The sequence below is a fragment of the Rhinolophus sinicus genome, linkage group LG11, assembly GCF_036562045.2.
Source record: "Rhinolophus sinicus isolate RSC01 linkage group LG11, ASM3656204v1, whole genome shotgun sequence".
Lineage (NCBI taxonomy): Eukaryota > Metazoa > Chordata > Mammalia > Chiroptera > Rhinolophidae > Rhinolophus > Rhinolophus sinicus.
This window is the reverse complement of record NC_133760.1, coordinates 71,620,136-71,642,231: the sequence shown is the minus strand read 5'-3', so window position 1 is coordinate 71,642,231 and position 22,096 is coordinate 71,620,136. Positions and strand designations below refer to the sequence as shown.

Here is a 22,096-nt window from a genome sequence, read left to right as displayed (position 1 = left end):
ATCCAACACCCAGTACCAGAGACAACATTCCTTCACCTTACAAGTTCCCTGTACATCCCTCTGTAGCCAACCACTTCTCCCTCGGTCCATGCTTGGCAAACGACCATCTGTTTTCTGTCCCTATGGTTTTGCCCTTTCTATAATTCATCATACAATATGTAGTCTTTTGGGGTTTTACTTCCTTCGCTTGCATTTAAGCCTCATCTATGTTGCTGGGTGAATGAATAGCTTGTATCTTCTTATTACTGAATAGAATCCCATTGCATGTAGTCCACAATTGGTTTATTGATTTCTCTGTTGAAAGACATCTTATTGCTTCCAGCTTTTTGCAATTATGAGTAAAGCTGTTATAAACATTCATGTGCAGGGCAGACACATTATAAAACCTTGGGTGAGTAGCTAGGAGGGCATGCTGAGTCATATGGTAAGTGTACATTTAAATTTATAAGAAACTGGCAAGTTACATTCCAAACAGTTGTATCATTTCACATTTCTACCAGGACAGAGTAAGTGTCTGTGGCTTTGCATCCCTGTCAGCATTTGTTATTGTTAGTTTTCTTGTATTTTAGAAACTTTAGTAGGTGTGCAGTGGTATGTCCGTGTGGCATTAAACAATTTTATAGGCTCTGTTACTCATCTTTCAAATGCATATGCTACCCCAAATTTGAATTTTAAAAGTTCACTTTAAAAACTTTTGACTGCAGATTTCAGACCATGGAAGGTCTTTTCCTTCAAATTAAAAACAACAACAACAAAAACGGTTGTTACTGTTTCTAAGTATAAATGTAAATAAACACATAGGAGACATTACCACCCAGAGATAATCACCAATTTCTTCTAATTGTGCACGTGCACACGTGTTCAGACAATAACACATCTAAAGACCTAAAGTTTAAAGCAGAATGAGTACGACATGTTTGAGGAACAGAAATAAAACCAAGTGTGAGAGAAGAATGATAGTGAGGTGGTTACCACAGGCAACAGGAGATGAATTTGGAGAGGGATCTGTTCACGCAGAGCAGGGCTCCTCACTGTTGGTTGTGGCTAAGTTACCAGGAGGCCTTGTTAAAACAGGCCGCCAACCCCTGGCCCCAGAGTTTCTGACCCAGCAGCTCTGCAGCAGGGTCTGAGGGTCTCCTGCTACTGCAGGTGCTGTTTCACCTTGAGAACCATCCTTTGACATGCTACACCTTGACAAGGAGCCTGGTTTTGATTTCTAATAAATGAGAAAACATTGGATGATTTTAAGGACAGAATGATGTGATTTGTTTTGAATTTCAAATAGATCATAGTGGCTGAGGTGTGAAAGCTGGATCAGAGGGGACAAGATGATAAATGGGAAAGTAGTGAGCAGCCTATCACAGTAGTATATGTGAGAAATCATGGTGTCCTGAATTAGGGGAGAGGAGAAGTTAAGATGTTGATGGATTCAGGATAAATTTAGGGCAAAGCTGACAGAACTTGCAAACAGATTGGGTATTAGAGTGAAGGCAAGAGAATTAAAGGGAATGGCGTGGTCAGTGGCTTGACAACTATGGAAGACTTCACGGGGATGCCAATCTTTAGTTCTCCTCAAAAATATTTAGTTTGAGATATCTGTTAATATACAATTAGAGATAACAAGTCTGCAGGTTGGATATATAAATCTGAAGCTCCAAGGAAGAAAAATAAAAGAACTGGACGTCATTTATATACTTGTACAAATGATATTTACGTACCCATGGGACTTACGAAGGTCATTCGTTTAGATCAATAGTTCTTAAGCAAGGGTGGTTTTTGCACACCTTTCAGGATGCATTTGGCAATGTCTGGAGACATTTTTGATTGTCTTGATTTAAGGTGAAGGGGGACAACTGGAGTTACTGACTGGAGGTCAGAGATGCTGCTAAATATCATAAAACGCACAGGAGAGCACCCAACAACAAAGAATTGTCCTGGTCGAAATATCAGTGGTGCTGAGGTTGAGAAACTTGTGTACATAGAAAAGTTGTCTTTCTTGTGTGAAGGGAGCAAGGGAGCATAAGCCTTTCTCAGAAATATGACTGGAAAATATGCTACTTATGTACCCAATTTAAAATTGCTTAAATACATATTTGGCCAGCTGAGAAATGAATTAAAAGTATCTCAAGAATTATATCATAGCATTAGTCTTAAACTGGCTGCTATTAGACAGTGAAAAACAGCTACAGGAGGGAATAGGGAAAAATTAATGTAATAATAGTTCAAATGAAAAATGCCATTCATAAATCCATCCAACCATGTGTAATTTCCAGGACTCTTCTGTTGGGTTATGCTCCCTGTATCCCTTTGTTGAATGAATACATGTGCAAATACATACGTACATGAATGAATGCACGGTATGGTTCAGCTCTCTTAGGCATTAACAGGTACATGCAAAAAGGAAACAGAAGAGGAAGTCTGGGATGTGAGTGCAGACTCACCATCTCTGGAGTGTGGGGATAGATTCATAAAATCACCAGCAAAGAAAAAAATCCCAACAGTGTAAAGGATATAGAAGAGGAGGAGGACTTGAAATGAATTGACATCCCAACTTTGGGGGAAAAAAGAACATTCCAGTAGACAGAATGATCCCAGTATCCTTCAACATCTAGCATCACACAAGCTGCCCATCATCACCTGAAATTGTCAAGTAAGATTTCCAAAGGCTTTATTCCGTGGAAAATATCTATAAGTGCAGTGTTCAGCACTGGGTAAGATAGACCCACACTGCAGAAGGCTTTATACCCTACTAACTGGAACACACCTACTTCATAAGCAAGAGTGCAGATATATGTTTTATACAGAGAGGTGTTAAGATCACAAATCTACCATAATTTTAATGCTTTTACTGCTAATAGAAGCTGAGCATAGTGAAGACATACTGGAATGAGAGGATAAATATATTCTAGCTTTGAGGTGGTGACTATAAAAAAAATTTAGTATTAAAAGATGGGTGAGGAAGACTCCTCTTATGAGGAAAATGGGAGACTTAAGAGAGATAAATACACTTAAGAGATATCTATAATTAGTCAAATTATTATAAACACAAAGAACAGATGGTTTCAAATATAATGATAATGCTTTTAACCTGTGGAGAGAGATGTTTTAATGAGAATTACCCTTCACCAAGAAGGACAAATTGGCCTGTACCATTCATACTCAGCAGAGTACACATGTGACAAGAATGATTGAGTCACTGGCTATGATCTTATATGCATCCCTTACCCTCCCAAAGCCTGTCACGATACTTTCTCCGTTATTGAAAATTATGTTTAATAAATTAGAGATGTATGCTTCGTTCATGGGAAATTACAAATAAATTATTTTGTGTAATTTGTGAACAGAAAGTTCACACACTGCATACTGGTTCAGTTTAACTCGAATCAAAAGAAGTTACAATTGTGCAGCCTCAGAAAGAGAGCTGACCAGAACTCACCCTTCCCAGTTCTTTGTCTTCAAGAGCCAGGACTCCGGTACTTTCTGTGAAGAGTTTTACTTTGACCACAGGCCGAGGGTGGGTAGTGGTGAAATCTCCTTGAGTTCCCCATCTGCAATGAAGTAAAAAAATTTTCTTGGAAATGCGGCATTGATTTTTTTCCCGATAAATGTGTCTCCTTAGAAGTGACATTAAGAAATACAGAATCTTTGGTGGCTCAATGAGATTTTTATCTTTGCTTTTGTTTCTGACAGATGGCTCAATCAAGAAGGAAAAGAACAATAAACTTTACAGCTTGTAATAATTATTCAGCTGTTCCAAAAATTAGCAGGGTATAGTACAAAACTAGTGTGCAGTAAGAATTTAGGTTAACTTTACGTAAAGCATTACAGATGTAGCTATTAAAGACTATTTTACTAATTCAAATAAAAATTATAACATCATTTCTTATGGATGGCTGCGGAAAACTGTTAAGGGTTTAGTTATTTAAGAAGTAGTTTCTCAGAAAGTTATTTTTGCATGCTGAGGATTTTACCCCATCTCTTCTTGAAAAGTCTTTACGAGATATTTTACTTATATTTTGAAAAGTGAATTATCTCAAGCCTATTACTTTGCATGACTTTTTAAAGCTGCAGTCAAAGGGAAAGAAATAGCATCATAAAATTGAGTGTTTTTCTGTTTGTTTCCCAATACACTCTCCTAGGAATGGGATAAGTCTGCCAACATCTGGCTTCTCAAATCATCATCATAAAACAACATGTTTTCTTGGCTTATCTTTTAATTAATAGCATCTCCTTTTACCATACAGCTTCCTTCTAGTATATCTACAAACTTAACTGGCACACACCTGATATTAAAAAATCTTATCAATATTTCTCCTAACTCTGAGAGATCACAGGCACGAGATTCAGTAAATACCACTGAGAAAAATATATATGAGAAAAAGTGCGATTTAACAAAGTAAAGATTTCTGTTAAAATATATCACCAAATACAAATACCTATTTCTAACATTGCTTTTAAAAAAATAATTTACCATCTTCATGGCACTATCTACACTTTTCTAAATCTTATTCAGAAAGCTTGGGAAATACAGAAAACTGAAGCAAAGCAAGTGTAATAAAAATTGAACAAATAATTTGATGTCCTCCTCTCCTACCACAGCAGTTATATCACAATATGTATACAGTAAAGCAGAGGCCATTTCAATGACTAAAGAAACTAGCATCCAGATACAATTTGATCTTTTGAAATTAAAGTCATATGCCAGAGGGAAGAGAGATTTAATTAGGATGGAAAGCAGCGTAATTTCTACTTTAGAGTTTTGAAAGGAGTTAGCAAAAAAATTTTTGTTATTTCATACAATTAAAATGATCTGAGATAAATCAGAGCTAAAATGGGAATAAAAATAAAAATGGGTGGCAAAATAAACCCAAATAAGGGAGTGGAGAAAAATTCTCAGTTTAGTGTGTAGAATCTTAAGCTTTGAATACAGTCAGGCAATCTGGATGGCAACTCTAGAGTAGAGTCCCATAACATATCTTTTATTTGGAAAACTAACTCATTAAGACATTTTCATATATCTGTATCTATGTATCTACAACCTCTCTCTCTCTTTCCATATGAGTGTGTGTGTGTGTGTGTATTCAATTATATATATTCTCTCTCTATATATATACATAGAGAGAGTATATATATAATACATATATATATATATATATATATATAAATTTTTTTTTTTTTTTTACGGTAGGAACAGCCTTTATTGATTGCAACCGGAAGTGGAACAGGAAGGGCTATGACAGCTCCAGCACCTTGGGCGGCTTCACAGACATGGTTGCAGCCCTTGAAAGCTATACATACATACACACACACACACACACACACACACACACACACACACGGTGCCAAGAAAATGTATAGACCTTTTAAGCAAGGGAAAAACTGTATTATAATCTTGTAATAAGATATACCAATAACAAAAAGATGAATACAAGTCATGTGTATACCTGTGCAGCAGACAGGCAAGACTAAGAGTCTCACTACTGAAATCACCTAAAGGTGGGCAAATTGCGCAAGTGGGGCAGGAGGGAAGGGAGAAGTGCGGAGAGGGAGCCGCGCAGGCGCAGGACGCAGACCTAGCTCAGTGCTCCGAGCTCGCTGCTTCCCGGAACTACTGCAGCTGTGGGAGAGGGAAGAACCCGGACTGCTAGGGCTCCGCTTATGGCCCACAGGGCTGAGGGAGCAGCATATAACATGGCTGAACCCAACGCTCACAGCAGAGACCTCGGAGAAAAGACTGAGGGAAGAAGGCTGAAAACAGTGGTTTAAGCCCTCACTGCTGAGCAGAGAACGGAAGCCTTAGGCACTGAGACTAGCCGCCCCCTCCCTCCCCTCCCAGAGCTCACCCCACCCCCACCTGCCTGGTGCTAGAAGTGGAACAGTAGCAGTGTCAGATCAAAAGAACAGTATTTGCTGTTCTGAGAACTGTGGTCCACAGACACAGATTTGCAGCCCAACTAGTTCTGGCAAAGGGGAGGGACCTGTGGAAGCAGGACCGGATGTGGTGGTGGTCGCCGCCTTTGCTCTGGGCCACCTCTCACAACCCACCCCATCCCTGTCCTCACCTATCTGCGCAGATCCCTGCAGGAGTAAACAGAGCTGCTGAAACACACGGGCTCCGAATATGATTCAGGAATAGCTTTGGAACTTCAGAAGCTCTCTGCATCCACACAGAGGCGGTGCTGTATGACCCAGGAGACCTTTTCACACAGGAGAAGCCCACCTTCCAGGAAATCCCCCTATGGTGTGAGAAGCCGGAATATTGCAGAGAAAATATAACACTACAGTGTGAGAGAGAATAAAAGGCTGCAGTCGGAGAGAAAATAAAACATTCTACCAACACCTACTGCAAAACAAAAGACAAACCTCTTTCTATCAACCTGTTGGAGAACCTACTCCTGTAGATGTCTAGCAAGAGAACTAATAAATCATTAATTGCCATGAATAACCAAAGGTAACAAAACAGCTCAGGAAGAAAATGAAAAGTCTCCAGAAAATGAACTTAAGACGTGGAAATATGTGACTTAAATGACAGAGAATTCAAGATTGCAGTTCTGAAAAAACTCAACGAGATGCAAGACAATACAGACAGGCAGTTTAATGAAATCAGAAACACAATCAAAGAACAAAATGAGTATTTTACCAAAGAGATTCAAATTTTAAAACAGAACCAAACAGAAGTTTTGGAGATTAAGAACTCAATAAAAAAAAACGAAGAACGAAACAGCCAGCTTAAGTAGTAGAGTTGACCAGATGGAGGAAAGAATCAGTGACATTGAAGATAGAAATCTGGAAATGACATAGATGGAAGAAGAAAGAGACTTGAGACTTAAAAGAAACGAAAGAACTCTACAAGAACTTTCTGACTTCATCAGAAAGAGCAATATAAGAATAATGGGCATACCAGAAGGAGAAGAAAGAGAGAAGGGAACAGAGAGTATATTCAAACAAATAGTCGATGAGAACTTCCCAAACTCATGGAAAGAGCTGGATCCTCGAATCCAAGAAGGAAATAGAACACCTAATTACCTCAACCCCAACAGGCCTTCTCCAAGGCACACTGTATTGAAGCTGTCAAAAATTAACCACAAAAAAAGAATCTTCAAAGCAGCCAGGGAAAAGAAGACTGTAACCTACAAATGAAAGCCCATTAGATTATCACCAGATTTCTCAGCAGAAACTCTGCAAGCCAGGAGGGAGTGGAATCAAATATTCAAACTATTGAAAGAGAGAAATTATGAGCCAAGAATAATATATCCAGCAAAGATGTCCTTTAGATATGAAGGAGGAATAAAGACCTTTCCAGACATACAGAAGCTGAGGGAATTTTCTAATACACGACCTGCACTATAAGAAATACTAAAGGAGGCTATTCGACCACTATCAACAGGAACAATTTGTGGCAACCAAAACATAAAAAGGGGGAGAGTAAAGGCCTGAACTGGAATATGGGAATGGAGAAAGTAAGCGTGCTGAAGAAAATGGAATACTCTAAACATCAAACTTTCTTTTACATAAACATAATGGTAACTACTCAAATAAAATCTAGAACTGAAATATATAATGTAATAAAAGAAGAAACAGAGGGAAAAAATCATAGAATACCATCACAGAGAAATAATATACAACAACAAAAAGGCAAAGAAACAATGGAGACACAGTCTGACCAGAAAACCAAAGATAAAATGATAGGAAATCCTCACATATCAATAACCACCCTAAATGTAAATGGACTGAACTCACCAATAAAAAGGCACAGAGTAGCAGACTGGATGAAAAAACTAAACCCAACTATACACTGTCTCCAAGAGACACATCTCAGCTACAAGGACAAGCAAAGACTCAAAGTGAAAGGGTGGAAATTGACACTCCAAGCAAATGGTATCCAGAGAAAATCAGGTGTAGCCATACTGATATCAGATGAAACAGACTTCAGGATAAAAAAGTTAATGAGACAAAGATGGACATTTCATAATGGTAAAGGGGATATAAAACAAGAAGACATAACAGTCATCAATATTTATGCCCCCAATCAGGGAGCACCAAAATATACCAAGCAACTACTAACAGAACTAAAGGGAGAACTTGACCAAAACACAATTATAGTAGGGGACCTAAATAGATCATTGAACTCTATGAATAGATCATGCAAAAAGAAAACAAATAAAGAAATAGCAGACCTAAATGACACATTGGATAAAATGGACATAATTGACATTTATAGAGCACTTCGTCCTAGAACATCAGACTATACATTTTTTTCTAGTGTACATGGAACATTTTCAAAGATAGACCATATAGTGGGACATAAAACTAGCCTCAACAAATTTAACAAGGTTGAAATCATACCAAGCATGTTCTCTTATCACAAGGCTTTGAAATTGAATATCAACTGCAAAAAGAAAGCAGGAAAACCCACAAATATGTGGAGATTAAACAACATACTTTTAAAGAACGACCAGGTTAAAGAAGTAATAGGCGAGATCAACAGATACATAGAAAAAGTAAGAATGAAAATACATCCTACCAAAATTTTTGGGATGCAGTGAAAGCAGTTTTAAGAGGGAAATTTATGTCATTACATGCCTATATAAAGAAACAAGAAAAATCCCAGATAAATAACCTCACGTTACACTTTAAAGAAATAGAAAAAGAAGAACAAATGAAACCCAAGGTCAGCAGAAGAAAGGAAATAATAATAATCAGAGCAGAACAAAATGAAATAGAGAACAAAAAGACAATAGAAAAAATTAATGTGACAAGGAGCTGGTTCTTTAAAAAGATTAATAAAATTGACAAACCCTTGGCTAGACTCACTATGACAAAAAGAGAAAAGACAATAATAAACAAAATCAGAAATGAAAGAGGGGAAGTTACCACGGATGCCACAGAAATACAAAGGATCATCCAAGAATACTATGAAGGACTATATGCCACCAAATTCAATAACCTAGAAGAAGTGGACAAGTTCTTAGAAACATATAGCCTTCCAAGCCTGAACCATGAAGAACTGGAACATCTAAACACACCAATCACCAGTAACGAAATTGAATCAGTCATCCAAAACCTTCCCAAAAGCAAAAGTCCAGGACCAGATGGCTTCACTAGTGAATTCTACCAAACCTTCAAAGAGGATCTAATACCAATCCTGCCCAAACTCTTCCAAAAAATTGAAGAAGAGACAGTACTCCCTAACTCATTTTATGAGGCCAACATTACCCTGATACCAAAACCTGGTAAGGACAGCACAAAAAAAGAAAACTACAGACCACAGACCAATATCTCTGATGAATACAGATGCAAAAATCCTAAACAAAATTCTAGCAAATCGAATACAACAATGCATTAAAAAGATTATTCATCACGACCAAGTGGGGTTCATCCCCAGGGCACAAGGATGGTTCAACATACGCAAATCCATCACTGTGATACATCACATAAACAAAATAAAGGACAAATATTATATGATTATATCAATTGATGCAGAAAAAGCATTTGACAAGATACCACATCCATTTATGATTAAAACCTTAATAAAATAGGTATAGAAGGAAAATACCTTAACATAATAAAGACCATATATGACAAACCTTCAGCTAATCTCATAATTAATGGTGAAAAACTGAAGCCCTTTGCTCTACGTTCAGGAACATGACAGGGCTGTCCCCTATCACCTCTGCTTTTCAACATAGTGTTGGAAGTCCTTGCCAGAGCAATCAGGCAAGAGAAAGAAATACAAGGCATCCAAATTGGGAATGAAGAAGTTAAATTATCACTCTTTGCAGATGACATGATGCTTATATAGAAAATCCTAAAGACACCACTAAAGAGCTATTAGAAAATAAAAACAAATACAGTACAGTTGCCGGCTACAAAATCAACATACAAAAGTCCACTGCATTCCTATATACTAACAATGAAATCTCAGAGAAAGAAATAAAAAAGAAACAATTTCTTTTGCAATTGCAACAAAAAGAATAAAATACCTAGAAATAAACTTAACCAAGGATGTGAAAGACCTATATGCTGAAAACTGTAAGACATTTTTGAAAGAAATTGAAGAAAACACAAAGAAATGGAAAGACATTCTGTGCTCATGGATTGAAAGAATCAACATAGTTAAAATGGCCATATTACCCAAAGCAATATACAGATTTAATGCAATCCCCATCAAAATCCCAATGGCATTTTTTAAAGAAATAGAACAAAAAAATCATCAGATTTGTATGGAACCACAAAAAAAACCCCAAATAGCCAAAGCAATCCTAAGAAAAAAGAACATTGCTGACTTTAGCTTGTACTACAGGGCAACAATAATCAAAACAGCATGATACCAGCAGAAAAACAGACACAAAGACCAATGGAATAGAATTGAGAACCCAGAAATAAACCCACATAAATACGGACAAATAATTTTTGACAAAGAAGCAAAAAAACGTACAATGGAGAAGAGGTAGGCTCCTCAATAAATGGTGCTGGGAGAATTGGATAGCCATGTGCAAAAGAATGAAACTGGACTGCCCTCTGTCACCATGTACCAAAACTAATTCAAAATGGACCAAAGGCTTAAGCATAAGACCTGACACAATAAAGTGCATGGAAGAAAACATAGGTACTAACCTTATGGAACTTGGGTTCAAAGAGCATTTTATGAATTTGACTCCAAAGGCAAGGGAAGTAAAAGCTAAAATAAATGAATGGGACTATATCAAACTTAAAAGCTTCTGCACAGCAAAAGAAACCATCGACAAAATAAAGAGGCCACCAACTGAATGGGAGAAGATTTTTGCCAACAGTGCTTCCAATAAGGGGTTAACACGTTGCGTTCGGATTACGAGAATCTTCGTTTTTTTCTGAGCCATGCGTTAAGGACGGATAATGAGAAATTCAAAAGATTGGGCAGAGAGCAGTGAGAGGCCAAGACAGGGAGGTGAGACGAGTGGCGACAGGGAACCAGCTGTGAAAGTGCCTACGCAGCGGGCCCTCAAGGAAGACAATCCGGCCAGGCTCTCGGGAGATTTGGCCACGCATCATCTGGAGCCCATAGTGGGAAGAGGAAAGAAAAAATATCACACACGGGTATGTAAAGTGTGCGCATCAAAAAAAGTGAGAAGTGAAACTCGATACATATGCAATTTTTGCCGTGTCCCACTGCACAAAGGAAGCTGCTTTCTGCAGTATCACACCAGGAGGGATTACTAACATCATAGGTGAATAAATCCTAAAAAATTCCATAGAAAAATAATAAATGACATAGAAGCATTTACGCTTTAAAGAGAAGAGTGCATTTTAAAGTAGTTTCTTTTAAAAACCTGCTGGAACAGAGGGGTATGAGTGATTTAAACCCCGCCATACGCAATGTGTTAATATCCAAAATATACAAGGAACTCATGCAACTCATCAAGAGAAAAACAAACAACCCAATTGAAAACTGGGCAGAGAACCTGAAGAGACATTTCTCCAAAGAGGACACACAAATGGCAAATAGACATATGAAAAAATGCTCAACATCACTAATCATCAGAGAAATGGAAATAAAAACTACAATGAGATATCACCCCAGTCAGAATGGCTATCATCAACAAGACAAATAGTAACAAGTGTTGGAGAGGCTGTGGAGAAAAAGGAACCCTCATACACTGTTGGTGGGAATGCAGACTGGTGCAGCCGTTATGGAAGGCAGTGTGGAGGTTCCTCAAAACATTAATAGAATTACTATATGACCCAGCAATCCCTCTCCTGGGTATCTACTCAAAAAAATTTCAAAACATTTATCCGTAAAGACATATGTGCTCCAATGTTCACTGAAGCTGTTTTACGGTGGCCAAGACATGGAAACAACCAAAATGTCCTTTGATAGATGAATGGATGAAGAAGTTGTGGTATATATACACAATGGAATACTATTCAGTGGTAAGAAGAGATGAAATGGTACCATTGTGACAACATGAAAGCATCTTGAGATTATAATGCTAAGCGAAATAAGTCAGACAGAAAAAGCAGAGAACCATATGATTTCACTGATATGTGGTATGTAAAACTGAAAACAACAAAAGAACAAGACAAACAAATGAAGGAACAAAAACAGACACAGACACTAGTTTAGCGGTTACCAGAGGGTAAGGGGGGAGGGAGGCTCTAGAAGAAGGTAAATGGGGTCTAATATATGGTGATGGAAAGGGAACTGACTCTGGGTGGTGAACACACAATGTCAGATATAGATGATGTAATACAGAATTGTACACCTGAAATCTATGTAACTTTACTAACAATTGTCACCCCAGTAAATTTTAATTAAAAAAAAAAAAAAGAAAACTATCCTCCATCGTGAGTACGAGTTGTATATATGGCCATAAGATCAAGCTTGTTAGCTGTGCTTTTTAAACCTATTTTATTCTTATTGATTTAGGAAAAATTCTAAACCTCCAGTATAGTATCTATAATATATAAGCAGAGAGAGAGAGAGAGAGAGAGAACGAGAACATACATACTTCTTTAAAGCATTCGGAAGATTCTTTGCTGAATAAAGTTCCCAAAAATTTTTTTAAAAAAGTACAGCAAGTAGAAGAATTATGATCTCACAGCAAGACAGAGATTTTGTCAATTTCCCTTTATATTTCTGTCAACTCTCAGTGTCCCATTTGGTGTTGTAAAAATGTTCACTAGAACCATGCTCTTTGAGTATGAACTGTTTACTATCTTTTCCAATCCCAAGACCACAATGACTTTTCAAAGATTGGACTTGTGTACATTTAGAGAGCTAACAGGATGCTAGGAAGGGCGATAAGGTACAGACAAGCTTAGAGAAGTCACATGAGGAACCTAATCGACATATGACAAGTATAGACAGTAATTTACCAGAAATCAAAGAGGTAGCTAAAATTTACAGGAAATTATTAGTAATCTGGGACTTGGAAGGGAACCCCGGCTATCCATTCCCCAAACCAATGAAGGCAGGAAATAGGTGAGAATCGCAGGACCTCCTAGGCAATCGATAAGAACTCATCCACCATCTACCTACAAGGTCTGGAACCTCTAACTCAAGAGCATGGCCAGCTCCTGTGAAGTGAGGAAGGCTTACATGACACGCTTTCAGGCAGGGAGAAGTTAAGGTACAAGGAAACTTGCAGATCCTAACTCGAACACAATAAGCTTTTACTGACATTTGCCCAAATGTCCAATTTTTAAGAGGTGCATACATATTAATATAGAGGCACTAAACAGTCCTTATAAATCCCAACATTGCAGGATACAAACATAAACTGACACCATCTTGACAATTTCTCCTGTGAAAAATAAAAGCTGAAAGATACTTAGTTAGAAATTGCTTATTAATTCTGTAACGAATGAATTAAAAACCAAAGTTCCCCCCCACCAAAAGAAAGGCAGGGGGAGGAGGGAAGAAGATAATAGGTCTATCTTCAATATTTCTTTGTTTCCTACTTAATTGGCATGTTTAAACACTTTCAGGAATTAATATCAGTAATTATCTTCCTACTCTCTTCTCTGTATTATGTGACAAAAGAATACATTACGTTTGCTGTCAACTGGCTTTGACTCAAAATACATTGATTGCCTTTTTCTATTTCTATGAATGTATTATTTATGAGAATTCAGACTTCCAGTGTAAAATATCTACAAAGCCCCTTTACGAGGACAGCAGGATTTCCTGGCTATGAAAACTCAGGGTAGTTCATATACCAACTGAAATAGCTGACATTACTGTATTTGCTATTAAATAAAGTATACTGGAAATTTATATATGTTTATGTCTATTCATCCAGTAAGTCTATTTAGAGGAATTTATCTTTACAAAATAATCATAAATACTGAAAAGACTATAAGCAGGAATATATTCTCTAAAGCATTATGAATAAGCAACTTAAATATTTAATATTAGGGGAATGATTATGTAAGTTATGTGGCATAAGATGGAATATTTTACTGCTACTTATAATGAGGGTTATGAAGGTTATGTAAAACTATGGTGATGTAAAGTGGAAAACTAAAGGAGAGAGAAAAAAAGGAGAGAAACAAAAGTGAATGAGGGCCTTTGATTCATTCAAAACCTGTTCCTACCTTGCATGTGATAGACATTATTCTAGTGTCAGCAACTAAACTCTGTATCCTCTTGGAACTTATGTTCTAACAGAATATTATAGATAATAAATAATTTCATTATTATATACTCTACCATATATTCCTCCCCATCTCGACCTGAATTCTTAATAGCTGGATACCTCCCATCGTCTCTCAGAGTATCTAGAGAGAACTAGATTTAAACTGTGACCTGAAAGAATTCTTAAAAATTACTGGTATGTTTGTTTTAAAGTATGTTGAGAATCATGCAAAGTAAAACAATTATGTCAAACACCATTCAAATCCCTTAATTCAAAATTCTTACTGTGAACATGTAATCCATCCATGACAGAAACTAAGAACTTAAAAATAGGCTCAACCCCTATTTCTTATCTATGATCAGCACTGGAAATTAAATAAGTTATATGAAACTTCAAAAATTATTTCATCCATCTCTGTATCCTTTTATCCATCCTGCTGTGTGACTTGCACTGGGAAAAGGTGGGCATTCAAAAAAATCAAGACAACAGATCCTATAATAAAATAAGTGAGCTCAGACTGGCAAGGGAGACAGACATATAAACTCATAAATATACGTGATACATCAAATCCCATAGAATTAAACAAGGCTTTAAACTGCATTTTTAATTACTTCTGAGATGGAGCACTTTTTCTTCACTAGTCATATGCATTTCTTTTATGATTTGCCTTTTTATTACTGTTGTTGATTTATCTATTAGTAGACTTTCTTTTAACTAGTGATTTTACAAAACTCTTTATAAGATAAAGTCTTCATTATTTCTGATATATATGGTAAACACTGTCACCCTTGGTTATTTTCTATTTAACTCTTGTTTATGGCTTTTTAAAATATCTAGTTTAAAAATATTAGGTAGTCAAGTTCTATCAATTTGATTTATAGTTTCTGGTTTTGACATCCTACTTAAAGAGTCTCTCCTTAACCAAAAATTACATGAATATTAACCTATATTTCTTGCACTTTTCCAGTTTAAATCTTCAAGTCGTCTGAAATTTCATAGTGATATTACCATAAATGGCATTTTCACTTAATTTTTCGTCTCTCCCAATCTCATTTGGTTTAGAAGTTAAAGATATTTATATTATTATTATATAAACTTGGGTTTGGTTTTGAGCTTCTTGTTCTAAAGATTTATCTCCTGAGCTGTGCTACACTGAACTTTTGCAATATTATTAGATATGATGATACTAGTTAGAACAAAAAGGAAACAGACATTTTCAAGTTACTGTATTTCTATTCAAGTAAAAGGGAGACATCTCCACTTATTAAAATTTGTTCTAATATTCCTTGGTAAAGTCTTAAACTTTTTTCTTTTTCTGTATAGATCCTACACATTCTGTGTTAAAATCATATCATAGTATTACATATTTTGCGATTCTAAGGAATATGTGTTCTTTATATTGTCTGACTATTGCTGGTCTACAGGAAAGTTATAAGCTCTTCTTTTGTCAAATGATAATTTTGCCTTATCATTTCTAACCTAGTGATTGCTTTTTAAAGTGATGTTTTCTTCACCAAATTACCATTAATTCTATTACAAAGATGGAATTATTAAAATAATCAAATAACAATGACACAAAATTTCAAACACATCACTTATTTTATAATAGAAAATATGAAATAAGGATCCAACTACAGGGGTAGAAATGAAAGTCTTTAAATAATTACACATAGTTATTAATATTCTTCATGCTACAATTATTTTAACAAATGATCCAACTATGGATAAATTATTTTCATAATTTTAAGATTGACATGATGTAACACTCATCCTTGGTTCATAACTTAAACATCCAAGCACCAGATATTTGGTAGCACTGGTTCAGATGTTCTCTTGGGAAGTCGAAAATCTTTCCAAGTTTTCTGTGATTGCAAATAGGTCCGGGGTCACTTCCTGCTGTCCTATGGAAGATTTGCCCAAGAAAATGATTTGGATTCACCCAATGCATGAACAACAGTCGGGATTATTTTGAGTTACTTTCAATTACTCAGATTTGGTGACAAAGTAGATGGACACTCGTCACAAGCTCTTTAAGAGGGACTGAGAGGGAATAAAGATGCTTGAGCAGGGGAGGCAATGAGTTGATCAGAAAGGCCTGATGGCATGCATTCTCAAGAGTGTCCAACAGTCTTATCTGCAGCTGTGTGCCTTGCTGGGGCCTGGGTGCCAGGGACACTTGCCTGGTTGGCCGAGGCACAGCCCTGTGTCCCTGCTCGTGCAGCTGTCTCTGTGCAGGCGATCTGCAATATGCTTTAGTTAAATAAAGAAAGCGGCATCCCTTCCCTGTATCTGCTGGTCTCCTTCCATCGGTCATTGTCCTGCCCACGGTGGCCAAGAGTACTGTAAAACCATTCTGAAACAAATTTATATAAAACAGGGACCCTCGTAGGACTTGTAAAATGTACCAAGTCACTACAAGACCTCACTGGAATATAGAAGGCTATCACTTTTTCAATTGAATCATTTAAAACTGAGAATTAAGTTTAAAAGAAATACTAAGATCTTCATTATTAATTATATAAATAGAAATTAAATAAAAAACTGAAAGCATTTAAAAACAATGATAAACACTGTACAAATGTTTTTAAATACATGGTTTCTGATTAATACGAGCAATGATGGAAGTTTCATGTAAAGCTCTTTCAACGTAGAAGACACGTTTCAAAGAGAAGCTTTTAATTTTTAAAAAGTTTAAGACTCCTAAGTCATTTTCCAGGGCCCAAATGGATCAGAGGTTTATCCAATACTGAAGGACTAAAGCCAACGATTAAAGATAACTACCATCTTCATGGGAATGTGGACAGCTGGTGACATATCATTTACCATGGTCAGAACTACAAGAGGTGAAGGGACTTATTTGAAAAATTCAAGTGTCTGATTCTAAAAGGCTGCTGGAAACTCAGATCTGGACTTTTGCTAACAGGCTGCAAATGAAGGTACAGATTGGAGAATTATTAACACAGAGATGGTAGTAGAGGCTATGAGAATGAATGAGCTTGTGAAAGGTGACAATTAAAACTGCATGATGGTAGAGATTTGTATCTTAGAAGTCCTGGCCTCTATATGTAGCTATAGCTCTGTGTGTGTGTGTGTGTGTGTGTGTGTGTGTACCTAAATACATTTTTATTATTTATTTTTAAATAAATGGCTTATTCAAATTGTTCTGTAACATATTTACATAACACTACATATTGATCTTCTTTTGTATCAACACACGGATTTACACAATTGATTTTAAGATTGTAAAGCATCCCCTTTGTATGTCTTTGCCATAATTTATTCAACCACCCGTCTGTTGATGGACCTTAAGATTTGTTTCCAATTTAAGTTATTATAAAAAATGCTGCAAAAGATATCCTTTTGTATAGGCAACTGTTGTTTTACATAAATATTGAAAAGAGCAAAAGGCCAAGGATGGAATTCCAAGGCAGCCCAAGATTTTAAACTGTTCTTAAATGTAAAAGGTTATCCTTGGTAATTAAAAAGGTTGATTCATAAGAACTTTTCCTATGTAAATAAAATTCACAACAAATAGCCCTGTTATAATCAAAACCCCACACTTAAAAATAATTTATTGTAATACAAAATCCAAAACTTGTTAGAATATCAAAATTCTATTGTAAACAAACATCCTTCCCTTTCAATTTTAATAATCTGTAGAACAGATTTAAACTTCACTTAAAAATATATTGAGCATATTTTTAAATGAATTTTCTATACATTTAATTAAATTAGTTTAAGGTGGATAATCAATAGCATTTATAAAAATTGCCTTACATATTGGTCTTACTGTTGCTGACGTACTTTAAAAGAAAGTGAAATTTCAATTTGTGATATCTGAATCAAGTCACACAGAAGTTAATAATATGTCCTAGACAATATAGGAACGACAATGAATGAAATTCTGGCATGATTTTCTAAGCGACAAGGGCAATATTTATCCAACAAATTACATGTCATTTAGGACATCAAAGAATTCTACCTATCCTTTCAACAAAACCAAAGGAATTGTTCTACATGGCTATATATCAAAGATAACAACCTTAGTGAAATTAATGACACAAGCATCACAACATTGTTCTATACAGTTTCATATAAAGATGTGTGAGGAAAATGAGTCAAAGTGATTTCTAAAAAAAGGAAAGAAAAAAATTAAGACCAGTATCTGAGCTTTTACCTACAGTAGAGTACAGTGGTAGTAAGACAGGGCTAACGAGTACAGACCCCAGAGACAGTTTCTAGGCTCAAATATCAATTCCAACATGCACAGCACCTTGGACAAATAACTTTACCATAATTTATTATTTGCCTCATAAAACTGTTGAGGCACAAGTGAAAGTAATTCCTGTGAATGTCCACTTGTCACACATAAAGTGCCTACAGAATGCTAACTACTCTTACTAGCATCCATAGAAGCATTACTATAAAATGTTTTGTATATAAAATGATATATCATATTTTGCTTTACTGTCTAAGCAACTCCCGAAAAAACTTAATAGTTGTGAACATTAAAGTTTTAATCAGCTTCATAAAATGATGAAGTTAAATCCAGACAATATGAGAAACTACAAAGAGAGAGAGACAGAGACAGAGAGGGGTGAGGGGCGAGAGAGGAGACATCAACTAATAGCAAAACAAAGGACTAAAACAAGAGAGAGGGGAAGACAAAGAGGAGTGGAGGGAAGGACAGAGTGGAGATGAGAAAGAGGGAGAGATGGAGAAAGAAGATAGAGAGGGAAGAAAAGGAGGACGGATTAATATAAGACCCACCTAGAATAGGGAATGACAGTTACAAACTGAGCGTTACTCTGCATCTTAAGGCATTTTTGCATGTTATCTGTAATCCTCATTTAAAAAATAATTTCAAGTACAAAATGCTGACACGATGTAAATTTGAATAGAAGAACTAGAAATTATCCTGTAAAGTAACCAAGTTCTATCACCCTAAGCTTTTAGGGATATCTTTCAAAATCATCACAGTTACTTTTTATTCTGAAGGAAAGACAACACAAAGTCATCTGTTTCTTCAAGCACGACAGAGAAAGAAGAAAGCCTGATAGGACATTTTGCAGTTTAAGGCAGGAAAATGTTTGGGGGTGGGCAATGTTCACTTTCCTAATAAGAGACAAATCCTGTGGGCTATACCTTTATTCTGTCCCTTATTATCTCCTGGATATCTCCCTTTCCCTTCGAAGAGACAAATCTCATTTTGTTATTCTCAAGATTGGTAAAAGCCTCAAAAATAACAGGAGAGAGTTATCCTCTAATGTCTGTATTTCATTCAGGAAGTGTTCATGCCATTAAACCTCCATATCCAGAGTAGAGAAATCTTATTATTCGTGTACTCTTCTCTTCTGGGAAAGCCTAGGAAGTATGTCAGCACAAAGTCAGGTGTCAGGCAAGGCAGAAGATACAATCTTTCACAAGCGTGTTCCTTTCTCTCCCTCGCAGCACGGAAGTTCAAAGATATTAGTTTGAAGCATCTAATTTTAAAGAGAACCATTTGTCACATCTTGCACTACAATTTTACTTGGTCAAGACAGTATAAGAAATGTTTAACTTGCTATAAAATGAAAACCAAGATATTAAGAACTTATGCATAGGAGGACAGGATAAGGAACTGATATATAAGATAAATTAAGGTAAGGTGAGGTGACTAAAATGCCTCGAGTTTGTTATAACACACAAATCCTTAGAAAGAGGTTTAATCATAAAACACAATGGTGTATAAATGAGCACAACTATACTGCATAAACCAATAATTAGTCATCTACAGAAATTTATCAATATCTGTTCATACTGTTCTTATACCCTCAACCTTGAAGCTTATGTGTGAACATCAATCTATAGTTTGTTCCTGTTTTTTTGTTGTTTTTGTTTTTTTTTTGACTGAAAGTAAAAGGTGGATGTATTATATGAACTGGCAAAAAAAGCCTCTTTCAAACGAAACATGCATTATTCTAAAGATAAGAAGTACTACAAAAATTTAAAATACAGGGTTTCAAACTATTAGGCTATAATTATCGCTAACCAGTCCAGCATATTGTTGTTAGTAAGTTGGAGTGTCCATCGGTTACTAGTACATACTTGCTGTACCAGATCCTCCAACAACTCATCTCTAATTTGCTACAACTTGGAGATGAGTTCATCTTCTTCAGGGCCAGACACATGCATGTGAATAGGTTTTGCTTTATTATTGTATTTAGTCTGAAGGCCCTGGAATTGCCAAAGTACTACAATGTCAGCGCACCCTCTTGTTAATGGCTTACATTGAAAAGCAAAAGCTCCTCGCTGTTTCCAGCTGCTCCCAAGCTCCTGCCTCAGAGCAGTGAGCCGGGGAACAGCCGACTGAATCATCTGCACAGGTTTCTTTCATTTCTCCAAGGCATGGTTTTCCTGGCGCCTCCCTGCAGATAAAGTGACGTCTTCTTTTCTTTTCTAAATGACAGTGTTAGGGGGATGAAATAAAAAACAAACACAAACTTTCCAAGTGCACAGAACGAGTCTGGGACGACAGAAGTTTCTGAATTACACAGATATCCCAGATTCCAGAGACAGAATTGCCTGGGACCTTCCTGAAGGAGCTGAGAAGGCAGCAAAATGCACAAGGCTTCCACCAAGGGAGTGATGCGTGGAGCAGAGGCTAGCAGAGGCTCAAGGACACACAATATGGCAGGCGCCCAAAACCAGCCCCAGGAGCACCCCGTGGAGTACACTGCACCGTGGTGACACCGTCACAAACAGCCTCGGGAGAAAGCTGGTTGGGCAGTGGGGTTGGGCAAACGTCGCAGGCCACAGAGTCACTGCTGGCACACTCTGCTTCTGGTTCCTGAGACCCACTCCCATGTCACTCAGGAAAAGGAATCCCCACTTGTGGAGTTCTCATGGTCTGCAACTTAAATGTGAGACATCTTTGAACACAAATGCAACACAGATCTTACACTGTGTTCTCTGTGGAAAGCAGCACAAACATATTAAGTATGACAGCTGACAGGTCCTGAAACAGCCTAGGTTTTACCCATATCACTAGTTGGTGATGCAGCTTTTCTGTACAGTTCTTTGACTTTTGAAAGTCTATCAGTCCTGAATTAGCTCCAGAAAACATGACTAACGCATGTTTTACCTTTATGTGCTCTTTAAATAGCGAACGTAAGTCAGTTATTTTCATGATCTCTAATCATGAGGTAGAAAGCACCTTGGGGAATGCTGCATTCAACTCTAAGATAGCATATAAGGTATTGGAAATTCCTGACATCTTTATTAAATCTGTATAGGTTCAGTTCAGAAAGAATTCTGAAACAACAACAACAAAATTAAAATTCCAGTCCTTACAGTACCTTGTAGTGGTACAAAGCTGGTGCTTATCTTGGACTCTTTAAGAACTTTAGAGTTTAAGTGGAGGATTAATCGCTGATATGTTGATGGGAAGTCTAGCCTAGAGATGAATTTAGCTCTCTTAAGATTTAAGACTCTACTGGGCAGCTTTCTCCCCCTGTTTTGCTTGGTACTTGCAGAGGCAGACTATTTCTCTCTTTCTTTAATTTTTTCCCCCCTTCATTCACTCTGTCTTTGAGCTACCCTGGTTACCAGTAGAGTCCTATTTTTAAAGGTGGAGCTAATAATAAACTGTAATGAATGGCTACATAGATGAGCTGACTAGAGTGACCAGAGCCAAGGAAGAGGCCAAGTCCAACGACAGGAATGTGGTGGTCCGTGCAGAACCCTACAGCACTGGAAGGCCCAGGCAGAGAATGCAGAAGGGGTGCAATCTAAACACGTCAGCTAAGGGTAGGAAAATCAGAAAATGATAAGCCAGGAAAAGTTACAGGAGAAGAGGGCTAAGGTAACCTGTGAAGCAAGATTAGAAAATCTGTGGTACTATCTGATCCAGCTACACAACTGCAAACTAGTCAGGAGTGGTTAAGTGCACTCCTGCAATGATGGGAAAAGAAGGAAAACGCATGAGCTGTCTTTGCAAA

The 22,096-nt window shown here is 36.9% G+C and overlaps 1 protein-coding gene across 2 annotated transcripts in view; it reads right to left on the bottom strand.

Annotated features, from left to right (window-relative positions):
* CADPS2 (calcium dependent secretion activator 2) overlaps nucleotides 1–22,096 on the bottom strand; it is a 471,665-nt gene that overhangs the window by 228,355 nt on the left and 221,214 nt on the right. For both annotated transcript variants that reach the window (XM_074315663.1, XM_074315664.1), the window contains exon 6: nucleotides 3,437–3,694. In XM_074315663.1, the coding sequence (XP_074171764.1) occupies nucleotides 3,437–3,694 (258 nt within the window). The remainder of the gene's footprint in view (nucleotides 1–3,436; nucleotides 3,695–22,096) is intronic.